Source organism: Paramormyrops kingsleyae, chromosome 25, assembly GCF_048594095.1.
Source record: "Paramormyrops kingsleyae isolate MSU_618 chromosome 25, PKINGS_0.4, whole genome shotgun sequence".
NCBI classification, from domain to species: domain Eukaryota; kingdom Metazoa; phylum Chordata; class Actinopteri; order Osteoglossiformes; family Mormyridae; genus Paramormyrops; species Paramormyrops kingsleyae.
Genome location: NC_132821.1, coordinates 32,207,808 through 32,228,157, shown reverse-complemented (window position 1 = coordinate 32,228,157; position 20,350 = coordinate 32,207,808). Strand labels below are relative to the sequence as shown.

The window sequence follows — 20,350 nt, the reverse complement described above, 5'->3', positions numbered from 1 at the left end:
AATAATCTCCTGTATAATAATAATCAAAAAATATTTTTTATTTGTGAATTGTATTTGTTGCCTTTTGAGTTTGGGTGACTTTTCCCCAAGAGTATTCCAGATTTACACAGCCAAGATCTGCCGGAGGAATTTGCACCTACTGCAGTGTTACTGAACACCACTGCACACTGAATATGACAGGTAAAGAATAAAAAAAAAAAAACCACAAAAACTAATTAAATAAAATTAAACACAACAATGCCAATGACAATGGTGATCATCCTCTTTGGGCAGGAACTTGACCAAAAATCCTACACTGAGAAAAAAAAAATCACAAACTAATGAAAGCTTCAAGCACAGCAGTCATGCAAATATTTCCCCCTACATACAATAATGTAAATATAATCATTTAAATAATGGAAATGTGAAGAGGGTCTACTTCTGTTTTCGGAAATAATTACATTTTGTTATAGAATATTTTTAGAAATATTTAATTCAGTTTTTTCATAGGATTAAATTTTACTTTATATGAATTTAAGGTCTAATTTGATTTAAAAATAAAATGACATACATAGTCGAATTTTATCTAAAGTTAACTTCAAAATCAAAATTTAAATACTCAACAAAATAAGAGTGCTTGTGAAGGGCTGTTTTATAGCCAATGCTGGCATCTTGTATTTCAATGTTTTATTTTAATTCGGTTTAGGTGCATTTTATTTCTAACTTAGTTCTGGTCTATTATTAACTGTGTTTGTTACCACTAAACACTGAAATAGTAAGCAATGGGTTTATGGAGTTTTTGTTTCTTTTAATTTTGAGAGTTTCAGTTTTTGTTATAGTATTTTTTTTTTTATATAAAACTATGTATAAACATTTTTTTCATTGAAAACCTTGGATATTTCTCATATTTTGATTGAATCATTTAATCAAAATACCACACAAATATCAATCATGATGAAACTAAGTATAAACAGATCCATTTTAAATGTACATTTACAAAACTTAATTCACACAACTGTAATTAATATAAATCGTCTGACATTATATTGCACCAGTCAGAGATTCAGTGACAATGCCCAGGTACTGATGTTAAAATGAACGTTTCAATAACGTCGAGGAGGTTTCCTGATCCCGCAGAAGGATTAGGAAGGTGGCTGTACCTCATGGAAGGGGTACGAGACGACAGGGCGGTACGCTGCTACCCATCAGTACAAACCCAAATTCAGCAAAACACACAAGCTGATCAAAACCTGGTGGAACAGCACCAAAAAGAAGGGGAATGGCCGGGGATGATCAAAGCACACAGTCAAACCACCAAAAATCAACCCAGGCCCCTTCAAATGAACTGCTTACAACTGAGACAGGTCTATCCACACCAAGCTTATGCTCAGAGAAGCCTGCATACCACTAGGTGGTACTGTGACTCTTAAGCGGTCAAAATTAGGCAGGTAGCAGTGCTGCATTCAGATGAAATCTTTAACCAAATTTAGCGTGGCCTATTTCCAAAACTCTGAAAGTCAGGCCTACTGTCTTTTACCAAGATACAACAAAAGAGCAAACACACCACGATCTTTTGCAGCATAGTCTGGGTCATCACTGTGTGGTGACAAGAAAACTGCAAGTCTTCAGTGACTATACAAAACCTACTTTTACTGTAAAAAATCTGGTAAGAAAAATGCTGACAGATATTGGATTGTCTGGGTTTTGTGTAGCTAGAAAGTTTAAATATAGAAATATGACCATCCTGTCTGAGAATCCTACATCAGATTAACCAGGGCTTACTGGTAAACAAAAGTGATACTGACATATATAATTCACATGTAAGGAGTTTAAAAGAAAATCAAATGAAATATGGGATAGAAAAAAGTTCAGATAGAATCATCCCACAAAAAAAGGCTTTAAAATACAGGAGGACACTAATTTGCAATTAATTATTGCCTGTTATAGGGTCTGGTTGTGTTTGAAATAAAGAGTCAGACTTCAGCGTATATGTTATGAGAGAGAGAGAGAGAGAGAGAGAGAGAGAGAGAGAGAGAAGACAAGGCCTTCTAGAGGCCTGGATTCCTGAACAGGGCCCTGAACTTCAAGGCTTCAGTAAAATGACTACCTTGACATAAATAAGCCAAAGGGAAAACCAGACGAAATAAAAGTCACTGCAAACGAAAGTGTTAAACAGAACTGAACGAAAGCATGGTAACTAGCGCAGACAGACCGGGAGTGTCACTAATACACAGGCAGACTATTTGAATTAAATACCGTTTGCGTAAGAAGGACGTGTGTAATAAGGGTTTTCACTGAACTGAAACACCTTCTGCTCACAATTACGGTGTCTGACTGCCAAAAATGAACCGGAATCAGCTTCCAGAGCAACCCCACACCTGGGGGGGACCCGGTTAATGGGGACGCGTGACACTCGAGACAGATGTTTCAGGCAGGTCTGTATAATCAATGCTGGCAAAAAGTGAAACACACCAACACCAGAGTGAAACGCAGAGACTGCAATCCACATCCCTGGGGCATTGCTCAAACAAACGTGCAGACTCACATAAACGCACCCATGTCGGGAAAAAAGGCCACAGCAAGTTGAACCTTCTCTGAGACCTGACTGCCAACCAGCACTCACGTCTTAGTGCCCATAAAGAGCAGTACGCCTAAAGGGCACTGAAAGGCTGATGTTCACCGCTGTTGCTGGGAGACAGAGAGGTTGGGTGGTGACATCTACCAATGGACAGGCAGAATAAGGAGCCTCTGAAGACCCAAACCTGACCCAATTTAAACAGATCTCTTACATGTCCTGCACAACTAGGTGGTCCAAGTGACCATGCACTGTCCATACGAGGGAGGGGGGGGGGAATGTTGGTGCAACCACAGCTTGAACAAAATCTTGAGAGTGACTAATGAGATTGGTCTCACTGAAGAAAAGGTGGAAAGGCAGACAGGACTCAGGACTAGATGTTACACCTGAATAGCCTACTGAGCGGAAGAGAGGTCCGTTCGGAGGCCCATAAAGACCCCATGTCAGTCCAGAAGAAGAGCCCTCTGCACCCAGTGAGGTCACCAGCGCCCCCTACGCATGGTGAGGACCCAGCCCTCTCTTCTGACGGGCTCGCTAATTAAACTGCAAACGGCGAAGCGTCGCGCCGACGCCTCCGGCTCCGATCCGTTTCGTGCTCTATCACCTCTGTTAATTGACAAACAGCCTGCTGCTCCCCTCTTAGGCCATAGGAAGGGGGGGGAGAATATGCCAGTTAGTCCTGCAGATGTTAACCCCCCACCCCTCACAGGAGCTTCCCCACGTAACCGTCACAGGCTGCCACGCCTCCATTCCGGCGGGCCACCCCCGCGGGACGTAAACCGTTAGCTGCTGTTGATAATTACCCACAATGCAAACTTTGGGGCGCTAACGGCTCCTTGCGTGTTCTGAAGGACTCGGGGGGGGGGGGTTGTATAGAGAGGAAGTAGCAACACACCAGCCCAGGACCCTCAAACAATGAACAGCTAGCGACAAACCCTGCCTTACTGTCACATCGGAAACGTCAACGGTCATTGGAACTAATTTCTGTGCCACTGCATGCGACCCACCACGTCTCCCAAACGAGGAATCTTCCCACTTACCGTGAGGTGGTACTGTCTCCAGATCTCTGGGCACTCCTAAGGAAGGTTGAAAAAGAGAAAAGAAACCAAAATCAACAATACTGTCCAAGGTGATGGAAGGTTCAACGATTACAGTTTTGAGCCTCTGTGATTAGGACTGGCTCTCTATTGACGGGCCGGTCCAGCAGACAGGCAGACAAGTGTGTGTCAATACAGGGCAAGCCAAAATGAATGATCGCAATAAAGAAAAGCAAAGGTGAATGTGATGGAGTAAAGCCAACAAAGAAAGAGGAGGAGAACATAAAGGTCCTTGTCGGAACCCACCGGTCCTGCTTTAACGAGAACTAAAGCACGAGAGAGTGAATCCAAATCTGAGCCTTAGCCAACACATCAGATGTACTTAAAGTGGGTCCTGCCCAGTACTAGCTAGGTATGTCCTACCTGGTATGAGTTTGGTGTACCTACCAAATTGGGTCCTACCCAGTACTACCTAGAAGGGGTTGCAATGGTATACAAAAAAAAATATATATATATCACGGTTCGGTACATACCTTGAAGTCATGATTCGGTACATTTTCGTTACAGTGGAAGTAAAAAATAAATAGCTTCTTTTTTACTTTGTTAAACAATCGTTTACTGAACATTCTTAAAAAGTCTGTCAATACTGCTACAACCTACTTGAGGTAAAATTATCTGTACCTGAACTATTCTGTATTCACATTTGAAGTTTTCAGCTTCATATTAGAACTAAGCAGCACAAATATTGCCTCAAAAAAAAACAAAGCATAACAAAATAAATATCCATTACGATGCAGAATTTAAACAAATCAGTGCTGTACTTGTGTTCGCACTAACAGCTTCCAGCTTCCAGCTTCACATTAGGACGTACGCACGCATGCGGAGCGGCGCCGCTTCATCTGCCCTTTGTTGATTTTGGTTTCTTTTCTATTTTTCCGGGAAACACAAACACAGAAAGGTTCTGCATTTGCTGCATTCGTTCGGTACATACGCATCCCGTACCGAAAGACTGATACCGAAAATTTTCAGTACAAATACGTGTACCGTTACACTCCTACTAGCTAGGTGTACCTAACAAAGCGAGTCCTAGCTAGGCATACCCAATAACACGGTTACTGGGTGTATTATCAGGGAGGGGTTTTTACCATCTGCAGACAGACACTGCTGCAATAAACATTCATGTGCAGAGGTATTAAAACTGCAAGGTGCACCCCAGAATTAAAGGTGGGGGGGTATGGAAGCACAGGTGAGGGAGAAAAAGAAAAGAACTATGTTGGGGGTTTAAGGTGGGGGTTAACCAACTGCAACTTTTCAAAATATTAAGAATGTGAATATACTATATGCCTGTACACATTATATGAAACAAATTAGACTAGTTAAAATAATTCAATTGCGAGGTCAGTTTTTCTGCTTGGGGATTAGCACAAATATCAGCTCGTGGGTGGGGGGGGGCTGTCAAAAGATTTGAATACCACTGATCTATATCATCACCATTCTATCTAATCAAAACAAAGGCCACTTTTAAATAAAGCATAAAGTAAAGCAATCCCAATAAACAGCAGCAATGTCACTGCAGCCTTTTCTCTCCCCCATAATTAGCCCTCCTAATAAAGGTAGAGTGATAATGTCAAGCAGACATTTGCTCCGAAATCTGCCCCCGTAGGTTATAAATCTACACGGTCAGGCCTTTGTGAAGTTTGCCGTTTTGGCAGAATTCATGCAAATTCAGATACAACTGAAAAACCGATCTCACTGACTTGGTCCATGACAGTTTTGCATGTGGCAAAAAAGGAAGAAAAAAAACTAAAACTAAATAATCGATGCAGAAAATAATGCACAGTCAACACATGAAACAAAAACAAAACTTGTAAGAAGTGTATGTGTGGGAAAAGATTTTGTTTTAAAAGCTTACAAATATGCTCCATATTTCACAGATAATATTTGCATGCAATGGGAGCAATTGAATATTGATGCTCGTTTTAATTTCAATAGCACAGGTCTCGTGGTCGTTTTAAGCGCCCCTTAACTAATCCCCTGCATTTTTTGTTTAACCGTGTGCATAACTTCACCGTTATTTAAATTTTCATTTTATGTTATTGCTAAGGCCAAGATTAATATAGTAAAATGAATCTACCGCTGCACGGCTGCAAATGCCACAAAAACTTATTTTCTTAAAACATCTTCCCAGTTTTGATTAAATATATAAAGCGTTTATCTGTATTTCAGCTTTATAACTTTTTTGAGCTTTTATAAAAACATAAAATTCTCGCAAAGAAAAATAATAAACCTGAAATAAACCTGATTTGTTTGTTTACGGCCATAAACATGAGCAGTAATGCACATTTAGTTAGCCATCGTTAGCCATTCTGCTAGCCAAAAAGAGGCAGCGGAGAGGCAGCGGAGCCTCTTCCACAGCAAGGCAGTGTCAGGGCTAAACACACTCTTGGTCTGCGGCTGCCGGGAGTACAATGCAGCTGCTGGATTAAGCAGGCTAATTCTGCAGAGGGAGGGGGAGGGCTGGGAAGAGGAAAGATTCAGCTGTGGAGGAGGGAAGGGGGCTGAGGCAGGCTGATGGGACGCGCACAAAACGCAGGGTGAGAGAGGACAAAAAGACAAAGGGGCAGGACCGCACCGGCACCGAAATCTGCCCGATGTCAAAGACGGAACATTTGGAAAGTGGCCCATGGTGGAATGCGGCTTCAATCGGCTCACGCCCCACCCCCAACACACCGACACCCATGGCATGGAGAGGGACGGAAGACAGTCAGAGATGCAGAGAGCACATCGCACACAGAGCTGGAGAAAATGAGAGAGGAGATAGCTGCAGAAAAGCCTCATGCGGGACGGAGACTGTACATGACTACATACGAGTGTGGAGAGAGAAAGAGAGACTGCACGCATGTACATACAAGTGAGGAGAGAGAGGGGGAGAGACTGTACACATGTACATACATGTGAGGAGAGAGAGGGGGAGAGACTGTACACATGTACATACATGTGAGGAGAGAGAGAGACTGCCGCATGTACATACATGTGAGGAGAGAGAGGGGGAGAGACTGTACACATGTACACACATGTGAGGAGAGAGAGGGGGAGAGACTGTACACATGTACACACATGTGAGGAGAGAGAGGGGGAGAGACTGTACACATGTACACACATGTGAGGAGAGAGAGGGGGAGAGACTGTACACATGTACACACATGTGAGGAGAGAGAGGGGGAGAGACTGTACACATGTACACACATGTGAGGAGAGAGAGGGGGAGAGACTGTACACATGTACACACATTTGAGGCGAGAGGGAGGGGGAGAGACTGTACACATGTACACACATGTGAGGAGAGAGAGGGAGGGGGAGAGACTGTACACATGTACATACATGTGAGGAGAGAGAGGGGGGGAGAGACTGTACACATGTACACACATGTGAGGAGAGAGAGGGGGAGAGACTGTACACATGTACACACATGTGAGGAGAGAGAGGGGGAGAGACTGTACACATGTACACACATGTGAGGAGAGAGAGGGGGGGAGACTGTACACATGTACACACATGTGAGGAGAGAGAGGGGGGGAGAGAGCAGCGCGAATCTTGATATTTGTGGCAGACACACAGTTGCCCGTGTACTGAGCTAGTTTTCACACAGGCCTTACAAGAGGCTAGTTAGCGAGAGTTGGATTCTCAGCTTGAATAATAATTATGCACAAAGCCATTATAGTGACATTATCAGAGAGTGAGGCAAAAGCCAAACAAGCCCTATAATTGTCATTGACGGTCATTAAAAGCACCCTCTGGCGAATCATGCACTCATTTGTTTGGAAAATCTCAGGTGTAGCAGGGACATAACTAGGCAGTAATCGATCTTTTAGATCAATTATGCTTTACAGTATTGTAAATTGACAGGTGGGCCGCCGCAGCCAATCAGAAGCTGAGGGTACTCACGTCGTGGAAATGCCCGGGCATCGTGCAGCGGTAGCACTGCTTGGTCCAGGAGGCGCGCTCCACGCAGTCTTCATAGCCGTGACCAGGCCGGCCGCAGTTGGCACAGTGTCGGTGCGGACAGTTATGCTGGATGTGGCCCTGATTGCCACACAGCAAGCAGGATGGGAGCTGTAACAGAGGAGAAAGGGGTGCTGGCTCAGGAATGGCTAACCGCCCACCCGCCCGCCCGCCCACCCGCCTACCCGCCCGCCCGCCTGCCCCGAGCCCCGTCACCCTTTCCTCACCTCCCGGCTGGTCTCACCTTGGGCTCTGGACAGTTTTTTGACAGGTGTCCCAACTTGTTGCAGCTGCGGCAGGTAACAGTTTTGTCTGTATAATAGCGGTTGGTCGAGTATCGTGTCCCTGACCTCCGGTTACTGATCTGAGCCTTGATGATGGGGGATGGAGGACAGGAAGTGACCTCAGCACAGAGATACACAGAGTTCAAGGAGCTTTTCAACCCTTTTATACGTAGGATTACAGTAACAAATACAGACCCTTTACAAGTAAATATTACCATCATGTCTCTCTTTGAAATGGTCCAGATCTGGTTGGTATCATCACCATCCTCTGTAAAGGAAGGAAAAAACACGATGAACGTAGACTGCTTCAGAAGTGTAACAAAATATGCCCAGATATCAGCACTTGTAGACAGCAGTTCACGAGGACCAAGACAACCACCACCACTTTCACCGGAAAAGCAATCATGAAGAGCAAAAATAAAAGAACCACAAAGAAAATCTCATAAAGTCAGTCTGGACGGATGGATGGACTTTAATGATGCCGGGGGGAATTTGTTTGCTTACAGCAGCAAAGGACAAAATTCACAGTTACAAACACAAAAGAAAATGTCAGAAATTTTGTACTTAAATTTCTTTAATCAAAACTCTGAACTGTGTGATTAGGGTGGAATGATATATTAGCTGTCCTTGACCCTGAGAAAAACATTGGGTGATGTGTCCCACAGGAAGACTGAGTCACCGTCGGGGGTTTATGTGAACTCTCCAGAGACCAGCGCACTGCTGGTGAGGAGGACACAGCTGCAGGAACGTAACTGATGACAATGTGGTCACCCGATAGACTGAGACGCGCTCAGCATGACGCTCAGCACCAGCAATGCCCACTACCGCGGCCAGCACAGCCAATGGCAGCCTGTGGAAGAAATAAGCTTTAAGACGAACTCCTCCTCCCCTCAAGCGACACCGTGATTAACCTGAAGGTTAACAGCTCTGTTGACAGTCAAACAGATTAACCCAGGAGCAGTTTAACTTTCAGCGACCTTTGGCGCCTCAGCGTGTCGCTACCAAGGAAGGGGAGGCGACCCAAGCGGGTGCTGATAGACGTGTGTGGCGAGATCACGCAACACGCATTTATACGCTGCTTGAAGCATACCATAAACGCCAGACCGTATCCCAGGCTGCGGGCTGGGGGGAGGCGATGGTGCTCTGGGGATTACAGCGAGATGTGATGGGAGAGCAAAAATCCTCCATCACAAACCCATTACTGACACGGGCCATGGTGGCAGCAGCGAGTAGGGAGGCAGGGCCCTGATTCGGATAGATCGCAGTAGGACCACGTCACAGGAAAGACCCTGGCTTCGCAGGATTAGAGGCCAGACTCAGCCAATGTATGGAGGAGCTGCCCAGGCTGGGTGCATGTTGTGCCCCACAAAGGCCATTCAGGGTCCGCCTCTGTGCACCCAATCCAGAGAGCCTCGCCACAAAGGATAGGAAACTTTCATTTAATCAGCTCTTCCCCACAAAAGAAAGGGGGGAGGAGGGAAGGGGGGAATTGCAAGAGAGGATGGACTCGGTCACGGGCCAGGAGGCAAGAACACGGGAATTCCAGGGCAGAAAGGGGGACAAAATATTACAGCAAGGCACAGATGAGGCCATTTCAAATGAAATAAATAAAAAGCAGTTTTTAGTAAACAACTTGGGATTTTTAAGTGAAAGCTGCCCTTTACGCTCCCTCTCTACCAAATGCCACTTTGCCACCCTGGCTGCAGTCCCCTTTGCTGCAGACAGGAGGCACTGTAGATCCCTGTCCACTAGCCGTTGGCAAGGGCGCAGAATTCTGTGCACCACCTCTTGTCGACGGGCCCAAAAACGCACGACGCCCAATGCGCCTGCTATCCTGGAGCGTGGAGAGCGAGGAAAGCAGAGGGATGGCGACAGATGCTACCTGTCTCCGAGGGACACTAATTAATAGGACGTGAAAAAGAGCAAAACAACGAGTCGCGGTGGAGTGGGGGGGCACCCGGTGGATCCCAGCTGACAGGCAGCAAACGGGGGATGATTTCCGGGAGGCTGCTGCCCCCATCCCGAGTGGGAACAGCCCGGCACTGCACGACTGACTAATTAACCATAAACACCAGCTCTCCTGAGAAAGGCGGCTGGGCGGGAGGAAGAAGACCTCAAATGCAGCCGGAGTGAATCAAAAAGGTGACGACGTTAGAAAAGCATTAGCATCAGTCAGAGGGAAGCAGAGAAGAGGTAGGAAGAGGGAATGTGTCAGAGCACATTGACAGGTTATGTACACTGCTACCATGTCCAGAACATTCTTTGGGCAGCCAACACACACACACACGCACACGCACGCACGCACGCACGAAGAAAAAAATCCACAACACAACACACACAGAAACAGGCGCGCGCACACACACACACACACACACACAACCACACATACACACGCCCACCCAGCTTTCCGGAGCCCCCCCCAGCTGTCTCCCCTAACAACCCCCCTCAAGTGTAACCATGCAGCCACATAATGCCCCAGCCAGATGACTTCACCGGGGTGGGGTAGAGTGGAGGGAGTCTGCATCTGGGCACGAAAATGCTTCAAAGGTCGTCCACCCCCCACCCCCCACGCCCCTCCCCACTGACCCCGATTAAACGGCCACGCTCACTCCCCCTTTGTGCAGCCCTGTTGACTTCTCCCATTATGGCGACGCCCCCCACAAAGAAAGCGGAAGGGGGACCTGGCTGCCCTGAGGAGAGGCCATGTTTGATACAGCGCCGACACGGCGGGATTAGCCGGCCTGCGGATCACAATGGGATCCCGGGAGGTCAGTGCTGAGGGGTGGGGGGTTGGGGGGGGTGCTGTACGCTCGTGTGTGCGTGTGGGGGGGCTTGTCACAATCTGTCAGGATGCCGGAATAGGAAGGGCAGGTAGGGGAATGTTTAAGACTCGTAATCAAAATATCATTGGATCAAATAACGTCCCTTTCAGCGAAGTCCCTTGCCTGGACAGTATCTGAATGTAAGCAGCTTTGGATGAAAGTGTCACATAAGCAACCAAAGAGAGGTACCTATGCCTCACAGGAAATCAGGCAGCTAAAAGTGGCAGAATAAAACACCACCACGAATGTTCGGGTCAGACCATTTCCAATACTGACCGCTCGATTAGGCATTTGCTTTAGAGTACTGCCCCCTACTGGAGAGGGAGCGAGATGTGGAGAACATTGGAAAAAGGTACCTATCACAATCCCAAAATACAAATGGCATAAGAGCTAGTTTGCCTCAAAGAACGGGAGGGTGGCCCTGATAGGGGCCACTAAAAACAGACAGGCAGTGGGGAGGATGGCCCTGATAGGGGCCACTAAAAACAGACAGGCAGTGGGGAGGATGGCCCTGATAGGGGCCACTAAAAACAGACAGGCAGTGGGGAGGATGGCCCTGATAGGGGCCACTAAAAACAGGCAGGCAGTGGGGAGGATGGCCCTGATAGGGGCCACTAAAAACAGACAGGCAATGGGGAGGATGGCCCTGATAGGGGCCACTAAAAACAGGCAGGCAGTGGGGAGGATGGCCCTGATAGGGGCCACTAAAAACAGACAGGCAGTGGGACAGGGTGGAAAGTGTGCTACAGTGCCTGGACACAGCAGGCTGAGAAGCAGGACTGCAGGCTGCTCCACCGAGAAGATGAGCCCACCTCCCTTCCAGAGGGTTTTCAGCAAAAACCCAAGTCACTAATTCCCCCCCCCCACACCAACTGCAGCTCAGGATATACACCTCCCTACAGTCTTCAAAAAGGGCCTGAACTTACCACACAGCCTAGAATCGGCAAAGCGGAGCTACGAAGCTTGCTGGAGATGAAACCATCGCATTAAAACAAAGGGCCCCCCCCTCACAATCCCAGTGCACTAGTGCAGTTCTCCGCAGATGTTTTGCATGTAAATGTGGGAGGGAAGGTACTGATTAAACTGCAGATGCGGGTCTGGGCTGGAGCAAGGAGGGGGGCAACATTTGCCGGAGGGTTACAGGGTGCCAAACCGTGTTGCAATATGGTCCAATTATATGCCCTTGGGGGGTGGGGGGTGGGGGGTGGGTGAGACATAAAACCCCATATGAAGGATGGTCTGCATAGTGAAGGAACCCTACGGGGACGGATTGTGGGCATATCCCACTTCCAGTCCTCTTGGCCTGCCCATGAAAGCATGCAGATGCCAGGCAAACTTCTGGATTCTTCCAAATACTATTTATGGGCCATAGAACCTGTATCCTGGCCAATGCTGTCTCCCATCCAGTTTCCAAGGAGGGGTTACAGTGACATCTCTGCTGGGGCAATGTGTTCTCAGCACCCGGCTCCCCCGCCCTTCATGGATGTGGGGCATTAGGCCAAAAATGCCCGTCAAGCCGCAGAGGGCAATTAACACCCAGCGGGACGTGGCACGGTGGCCGCATGGCAACGGCGCACTCCACTCGGCATGCACGTGGCAGACACATGGGGGGGAGGGGGGGATGCCTCTCACAGAACCAATTGGCTCTGCATGGGAATAACACCCTAGTGCTGCCTGTTTAACGGCCCTGGGCCCTCTGAGCTACAGCCTGGTGGTAATGAAGTATCCAGATTCCGCCACACCCCAACCCATCCTCCTGCTGCCACCCTGCTCAGCCAACATGTGGCGCCCCTGGAGCTCGATGTGTGACTGTTCTGCTGAGGCCAGGGCTCAAACTGGAGATGATCTGATTACAGGCGGTGAGTGGCTCACTGGGCTATCACAGGGATAACTGGGCACAAGGCAAGGGCCACCCTGGATGGGGGTGTCCAGTGCAGGATACACACTGTCTTGACCCACAAGAAGATGACTATCCATCCCTCCATCCATCCATTGTCCAACCTCGCTTATCCTACTGGGTCGCGGGGGGTCCGGAGCCTATCCCGGAAGCAACGGGCACGAGGCAGGGAACAACCCTGGATGGGGGTGTCCAATGCAGGATACACAAGAAGATGACTAGTAAATAGTAAATCTATTCAGCAGTCGAGACATTTCGAGGATCTGCTCACGGCACATAAATTCCCTAAGTTATCTGGTATAATCCCTCACCATTTTCACAATGATCTACTCCATATCACACAAATATTTTTTTTAACTGCACACAAATATGCACAAAAGAAAGAAACAGGCAGCAGAACAATCCACCCAAAACCAAACTGCGCGTATGAAATCCTGCCTCACCTCTGGTGTCTCTTACCAATGCTTCTCATTCTGTTTGCCACACAACTCGTGCTCCTCCAGACGACATTTTCAATTTCCAACATTAAATGATTTCCTTTCTCGGGCTACTTCTGTTGTATAGTTTTGGAAGGGGGTGGGGGGGGCCGGGGGCGTCAGCAGCATGTCCGTGTCGATTTCGTGAGCTGTTTGGCTGATTTGCTGGAATATAACAGTTGATTCAAATTCTTGTCAGGACCAGATTGCCCACAGATCCGAGCAGAAAACAATCAGAGCCCCGGAAACACACCATCAGTTCAGACTGCCTGCCTGGGATACACTACTGACCCGTTAGACTGCCTCGTGACAGGGACTGGAACAAACCAGTGCACCTGTGGACCGTCTGGGGATACCCACAGCCAGGCTTGGTCCACCTCCTTGGCCCTCTATCCTTAATACGCAAGTCTAATACATAATACAACAACAACAAATTTATTTTTGTATAGCGCATTATCACAACATTACATCGTCTCAAAGCGCTTTACAGCATCCCCACCCAAAGCCCCCAGTGAGTAAGCCATAGGCGACAGTGGCAAGGAAAAACTCCCTAGAAGGAAGAAACCTTGGGAGGGACCAGACTCAAAGGGGGAGCCCATCCTCCAGGGGCCGGCAGGGAGAGTCAGATACAGTAAATTTTGAGACACAAACGGGGAGCAGGGGGGAGATGGCAAGCCGGTGCCAACGCTCCCTCCAATCGCCAGGCAACCAGAAGGCAGGGAGCGGGTCATACAAGGAAGATGACACAGGCAGAACCACGAGCTGAATGCACGGACGTCATTGGTCTTACGAGCTAACAAAACAAGTCAAAACAGAAAAACCTTCCAGTCAAGCTCTGCGTAATGCATTTACATGCATCCGGTTGAAAGAGTAATAAACCTAGAAATCAGCTCACAACAAGCAATACAAAAGCGACTAACTACATACATTTTAAGCCAATGTAATAGTTCTACATCAATTGTCATTATCATAATATTAACATTTTAGCTTAAATCTCACGGTATCATTATTGTTACATATTCTAGATAATACATAAATGATGATGATAATAATACTAAATAATAATAATAATAATAATAATAATAATAATAATAATAATAGTACCTCGCCCTGTGTTATCTGCCATGTCTTATTTGTCCATCTGTGTAACATTATGTCATAATGGGGGGTGGGCAGGGGTGAGCTGGTTTGGAGAGCCTTCACTTAATGTATTGATCGGTTGTTCAGCTAATTAAAAACAAACTTGTCCTCCGAGGAGGGTGGGTGGTGGTTGGGTATTTAAAGAAAGAAAAAAAAAAAACTAAAATTTGGTAACGTGTTATTGAACAGTATTGTACTCGCAATACAGCTTTTTTACACATCTGTATTATTATTTCTATTTTTATATTTTGATTACCAAGTTATATGTTTATTTTCTAATTGGCTTAATTATACTAATGACTCTTCTTGTCCCTTTGTATTTGCTGCTGTGATGCCCAAAATTCCCTCCGGAGACTGACTGACTTGCTGATTGATTGATTGAGCGTGTGAGTATTTATGTATCTATTTATCTTAAGTTCATAAGTGCATTTAAATCTGACCCTTATATGACTCTGCGATACAGCCTGGACAGATGTTCCGGTCAGTGCTGAAATGTCCCACGGCAAAAGACTGGCGACAAAATGGAAACAAAAAGACACCTACAGGCCTAAGCAGAAACTTTCCTGGATTCCCTATTTCTGAAATAACGGATACACACACTACCCATCACATAAATTTTAAATATTTTTTTAATGGCAACGTCCCTCTGCTCAGCATGCTACAGGGCAGGTGGATGCTCCTGAAACAAAAAGTGTGTCATTAAGTGTGTCGCGTGCCACAATGGCGTTTATCAGCGAGAGGGGGAAAGGCCTGGGGGGAGCCACAGCGGGAAAGGAGCCGAGGAGGAAAATTGGAAACACAATAATCCTGCCATTCGGTACCAGGCAAATGGCCCGCCAGCAGGGTAATTAAATAACACCACTTTTAAGTTTTAATTTTGATTTGCCACTGAATTCCCACGTTACCTATTCGTGACAGAGTTAATACACGCTAGAAATGAAACAGGTGGGAAAGCTGGACAGGGTTTCGATAAGGGACTCCTCACCCCCACCCCCGAGCCACACGCCGGTCACTGAAGAGTGAGGAGATGAAACGGGGGGGGCTGAGTGATGAAAGCAGCTTCCTAGTTTAAAATATATGATGTTGCTTTTCATTTCTTGAATGAGGCACTGCAACTGGATTTTAGGTGTAACTTTGGCTGATCTTAAAGTCTGATATCACTACCTCAAAGTAAAATACATAAATAAAATGGGGAAAGAAGAGAAACTGATCAAGCTCACTGACCAATGGCTTCCTGAAAACTAAAAGTGATTCAAAATTGGTAAAAAAAAAAAAAAAAAAAAAAATCAAATCAAAAGACCACAGAGAAAGAATCTAATGGGTTTAAACACAATGCCAATAAACCCTGAAATTTCTCAGACCCCTGAAACAATTTAGCAAATTTCTCTCTTTAAGGATGCTGATGTGTGCGCTTGGAATGATATAAAATCCTTGCAGAATGAGGCAATTATTGGGCAGAAATGAAAAAAGGCATTAAAAACTGGACACTTGGTTTAAGATCTAGAGTTATATAAAAGAAAGATTCTAAATATATTAAAGGAAATGCTAGTCATTCATTTGAAAGAAGGAGCATATCAGAGAGCTTGGAATTTTTTAATGCATGTTTTATTGACTTCTTCCATATTCTATCCATCCCATCTTTTTCTGACAGGCAACAGACAGCAACTGTAAAATGGCTTCCTTCCAAAGTAATTTGTGAATTTCGTTTTTAAAAATACATCTGTGGATTAAAGAATAGCACTTGCCCCCTCCTTGGCTCCAGCCCCAAAAAGCCGTCCACTGGTTCTATCCTCTTCATTTTTGAATGGATCTAGTCCTATTTTCGTCACACCATACCAGTACTTTCTGCACCAATATGAACAAAAGCATAACAACATAACGGATACCAAGGGGAGCCTGCGATAACACAGCAGTGACCAAAAATCCCACATCTCCGATCACTTACATGCCTGACCTCGCTTTAGTATGCTAATAAACATCAGTGTTGTTTTAGCTAATAATAACATTACAACATAAGGGGTTAAGCTAATCGGCTAACATGCTATAACAAAGGCCAGTTCCTTCTCAGAGAGCACAACATCAATTAAGTGGCAGTCCCTCCAAGTGGCCTTTACTACTCATTGTTTGATTTAAAATTTTGGCAATTTAACACCAAAAGAAGCATTTACGTCCCCTTAAAAAACTAATTTAAAAATAACAGTAGAAATCCCATCACTCATTGCCGTAAACATTCTGGAATATTATTTTTATTCATACCTAAATTCTAATAATTATTAAGTTTTGTAGTTATTGAACAACAACTTCAAATATTCCAATATTTTTTATATTACTAATATTACTAATCAATTTTTATCTCTACAGCTATTAAAACAAAGTTAAAAGCCTCATAATTAAGACCCTTGCGAAATCCACTACATTTTCATTAATTCTTTAAATTGTGGGAATATTTCTTCTATCAAGTAAAGTTCAAGAATCTATTAAAATCACATGACGGCCAAACTTCACTTGAATTATTCATCACATAATCATATCTTTAAGAACAAAAGTACTGGCCTGACCTCCATCTTTAAAAGAGAAGTTTAACAGCAAACCCCACAACTCCCTCCTTCCTGCATCGAAAAATCCCATCACAGGACTCAGCCTGCAAATTGATTCCAGGCCAACACAGACAAGACATTTTAATATACCTTTGAGCCAGCTTAAGGCTGCTTAATGCTGATTATTATAAGACTTTTCTACGGTGACGCTTAATGAAAAAATCTATTACGGATCTCGTAATTCATCTTTGCCATTTCATTTCTTCATTTTTCCATCTCAAAAATGTATTCACATCACGGCCCACAGGTGTTTTGGAAAAGTGGAAAAAGAAACACTACGGATTAGCTCTAATCTGAATAAATACCAGGAGATCTGCCTCGGAGGTCTTGTCACGCTTATTGCTTTGGAAACAACTTCCATTTCCTCTCAGTTGGTTGTAAATGGGCAGGCCAAGCAAAACTGCCTGGCATCACTTAAACCGGGTACTAATTGATTACTGTTGGAAGAGCGTCCAGTACCAATCTCGAAACACTGAGGTCAAAGGTGGGCGCTTCTCACCAGACATGTGTCTGCATCTTAGAATGTGTCAGATTTACACCCTGGAAGCACCACTCTGATCAGTCAGGCCTGAGACTGACTGTGGGCTGCCATAAGGAAATCCTAGGCCCCCAGTAACTCTCAGGCGTCTTCTCATCAAGCAGGGACTTAATCAGAGAAAAAAAAAGCTTTCCAATGAATAAGCAAAGGAAAAATAAAGGAAATCATTAAATTAAAAGAATTACTCTTGTGATTTTAGTTGAGGGAGCCCAGTTTTTCATTGTATTATCACTGATTGTGAAGTTGGCTCATTAATAACAGCTGTTGATTTATGTGGCTAAAGTGAAGAACTGCAGAACCATGGCACCCATGTAAGTAATATTTTCAATCAGCCAAACTGTTAACTTCATTTCCCATTACCATATTAAACACATCCACCCATCCACCCAGGTCAGAGTTGTCAGGGGGCTGAGAGCCTGGCAAGACAGGGCCTGTTGTAGACCTACACCCTGAATGGGGCACTCATAACATTAATATAGAAAGACCACTTCGCCTATCCGCATGTCTTTGGACAGAGGGAGGAAACTCAAGTACCCAGGGGAAACCTGACTCGATTTACAGTACATTTCTGCATCCCAGCAATATAATCAATGTTGATTCAATTTCTTAAATGCTCACTTCTGAAGCATCTTACACTAAATTTTAACTGTACATACCAAAGGAAAAATACCAAAACAGACCACAATAAAGCACAATTTGCATTACATTACTTCTAGAGCCAAAACTCGGCACGCAAATCCTCGCTCCGCTCGTATCGTCATGACCGCAGTTTCACAGTCCAACGTGAAATGCACACACAAAGCATTTAACCAGTAAGCTTTTTACAAATAAAATACCGCAAAACTTGTCTAAATAACCGAATAGAATGTCAATGGGCGTAAGACTAGTTAACGATTTTGGGAGTCATTAGACGTTGAACTCATACAGCAGCAGCACAAACACTCTTCAGACGCCGCATCTGCATAACGCACCTGCTCGCCGACATCTGTGTGACCGAAATTAGCTGCGAGTGGGACGGGGAGAAGAATGACTCACTGTCGGTGTTTTAATAAGTTCTCATTTACATCCTAATAATTATTTGACGAGTGCTTCTGCAACCCAGCTCTGATGAGAGCGTCAAGTTACCGGAGCTGGGGGGGTCCGAAAATTAAAAAAAAAAAAAAGCCAACGGCGCGAGGGGAGCTCGTGCGCTGCGGATGTTGAAACGGCCGCCTAATAAACGGCCAGACTGGAAGGGGAAGAAGAAAGTGCACTATATCAGTGACTAATACATAAATAAAACACATACGTCAGTATTCCGCGTAATTAATATCTCGTGTTAGCTTGAACAGTCACAAGCGCACGTTGGTCGGTCTGTCGGTCCGTCCGTCTGTCCGGAGCCCCCCCCCCCCCACTCCCCATCGCGGAACTTCATTAACAATAATGAAGCGACGAAACGGCGAGGCGCCCGCTGTGTAAGCTTCGTTTTTCCTGCGGGATGCGGGCACAAGGAGCCAGAGTGCGGAGGAAACAGGAGCGAAAGGGGCAAAAGGTGGGTAAATTAACGGCACACCGACAATAACCGGGGCGGTAAGGTGACAGGACTGCGTCTCTGCTCCTCATACCAAAGTGGGGAATATGGATAAAGGCGTACACACACACACAGACTATATTTTTTATAATATTCCAAAAAAAAAATACATAAAGTACATAAAATACCACCTGTTATATTACAAGTCACTTAAACAGCGTTTAACTCAATGGAAGCAGGTGAATATTCTTTCAAGCGTGGTATAAAGCTTCAGTCTGTGGCCCCTTCCCCCCCATTAGCGGGAGCGAATTCGGGGGGTGGGTTGCTCTCAGGCTGACAAAACCGGGAGGCTAAGCAAGAAAGACAGGGCACATTAACACGTGATATGGAGCCGTTCCCTCAAAAAATTAAAATACATGGGCAAAAATAAACATTATAACGCAACGCTGTTTTTCAGAAAAATAAACCAGCAGGCACTCCCATTACAGTGGGAGTCGTTAAAATAGACAAATAGACCCCCTAACTTACTCACTTGCATTTATAATAGCGTTGTACATTCAGTAATAATTTACTTTAGTGGCTAAAGTATTGTAGCTGTATGCACGAAGGAATTCTGATTTGCTGATACCATACCATACCATAGTTAAGAAAGCGCTTACTTTGATATCTAATTTGATGTCTAATTATATTTAAATATATAAGATAAAATGCCAGTGTTAGTATTTTATTGTTCATACAAAACCGATGACCATCTTTTAAATTGTAGTGTCAAAGCACCAATGGAGATGGACTATATTACTACTTCATTTAGTCGAAAAGCTAACATCTTGAGGGCCTTGCTACACCCCCCGTGTAAAAATGAACCGCTTCTGATGCAAAACCAAGAAGAAAGCAGGGTACAGCATAAATTCAGGTGTAGCAGGAAGTGGATGGCCAACCATGGGTTCCTGCTTGGTGCTGTGAGCTAAGAATTCTTGTCTGTTTGTTTTATCACACTCACAGTATATTGGTTAGACCTCATTACTGACCCCGCATCCATAAACCTCACCATGCGCTGTGTGGCGATTTGGGGAATTCCAGGTGTGACTGAATAAACATTTGCCGACTCTCAAGCAGTCCTGACCACAATACTCAGGAATCCTCCACCCGCATCATCTTACGGATAGTCTGACTGGTGGAGAAGATTATGGGAACCCTGCTGTCTTGATGGGTGTGACAGACACCCCTCGGCAAGCTCTCTCTGTGTCCCAAACACGCTGACTGATAATGCCGCTCATGCACACTGATAATACCTCCAAGAATAGCCAGCTGCAGATGTATTTTTTAATTTTTTTTTAAATTTGAGAAGAGGGTCCCAGAGGACCTAGCCGGACCTCAGAGACCGCTGACAGTTCCTGCCACACAGAGCCACCCACAGACGCTACAGGACACCGATAACGACACAGGAAGTTACTGTGTTCAGAAGGCAGGGAAACTTTTCAGATAGCCGTCAA

The 20,350-nt window shown here is 45.3% G+C and overlaps 1 protein-coding gene across 2 annotated transcripts in view; it reads right to left on the bottom strand.

The window, feature by feature from the left end:
- The window catches only part of zcchc7 (zinc finger, CCHC domain containing 7), a 35,320-nt gene that overhangs the window by 5,977 nt on the left and 8,993 nt on the right, over positions 1-20,350 (bottom strand). For both annotated transcript variants that reach the window (XM_023812575.2, XM_023812576.2), the window contains exons 3-6: positions 8,093-8,145; positions 7,838-7,963; positions 7,537-7,704; positions 3,595-3,630 (exon numbers count right to left, since the gene is read on the bottom strand). In XM_023812575.2, the coding sequence (XP_023668343.1) occupies positions 3,595-3,630; positions 7,537-7,704; positions 7,838-7,963; positions 8,093-8,145 (383 nt within the window). The remainder of the gene's footprint in view (positions 1-3,594; positions 3,631-7,536; positions 7,705-7,837; positions 7,964-8,092; positions 8,146-20,350) is intronic.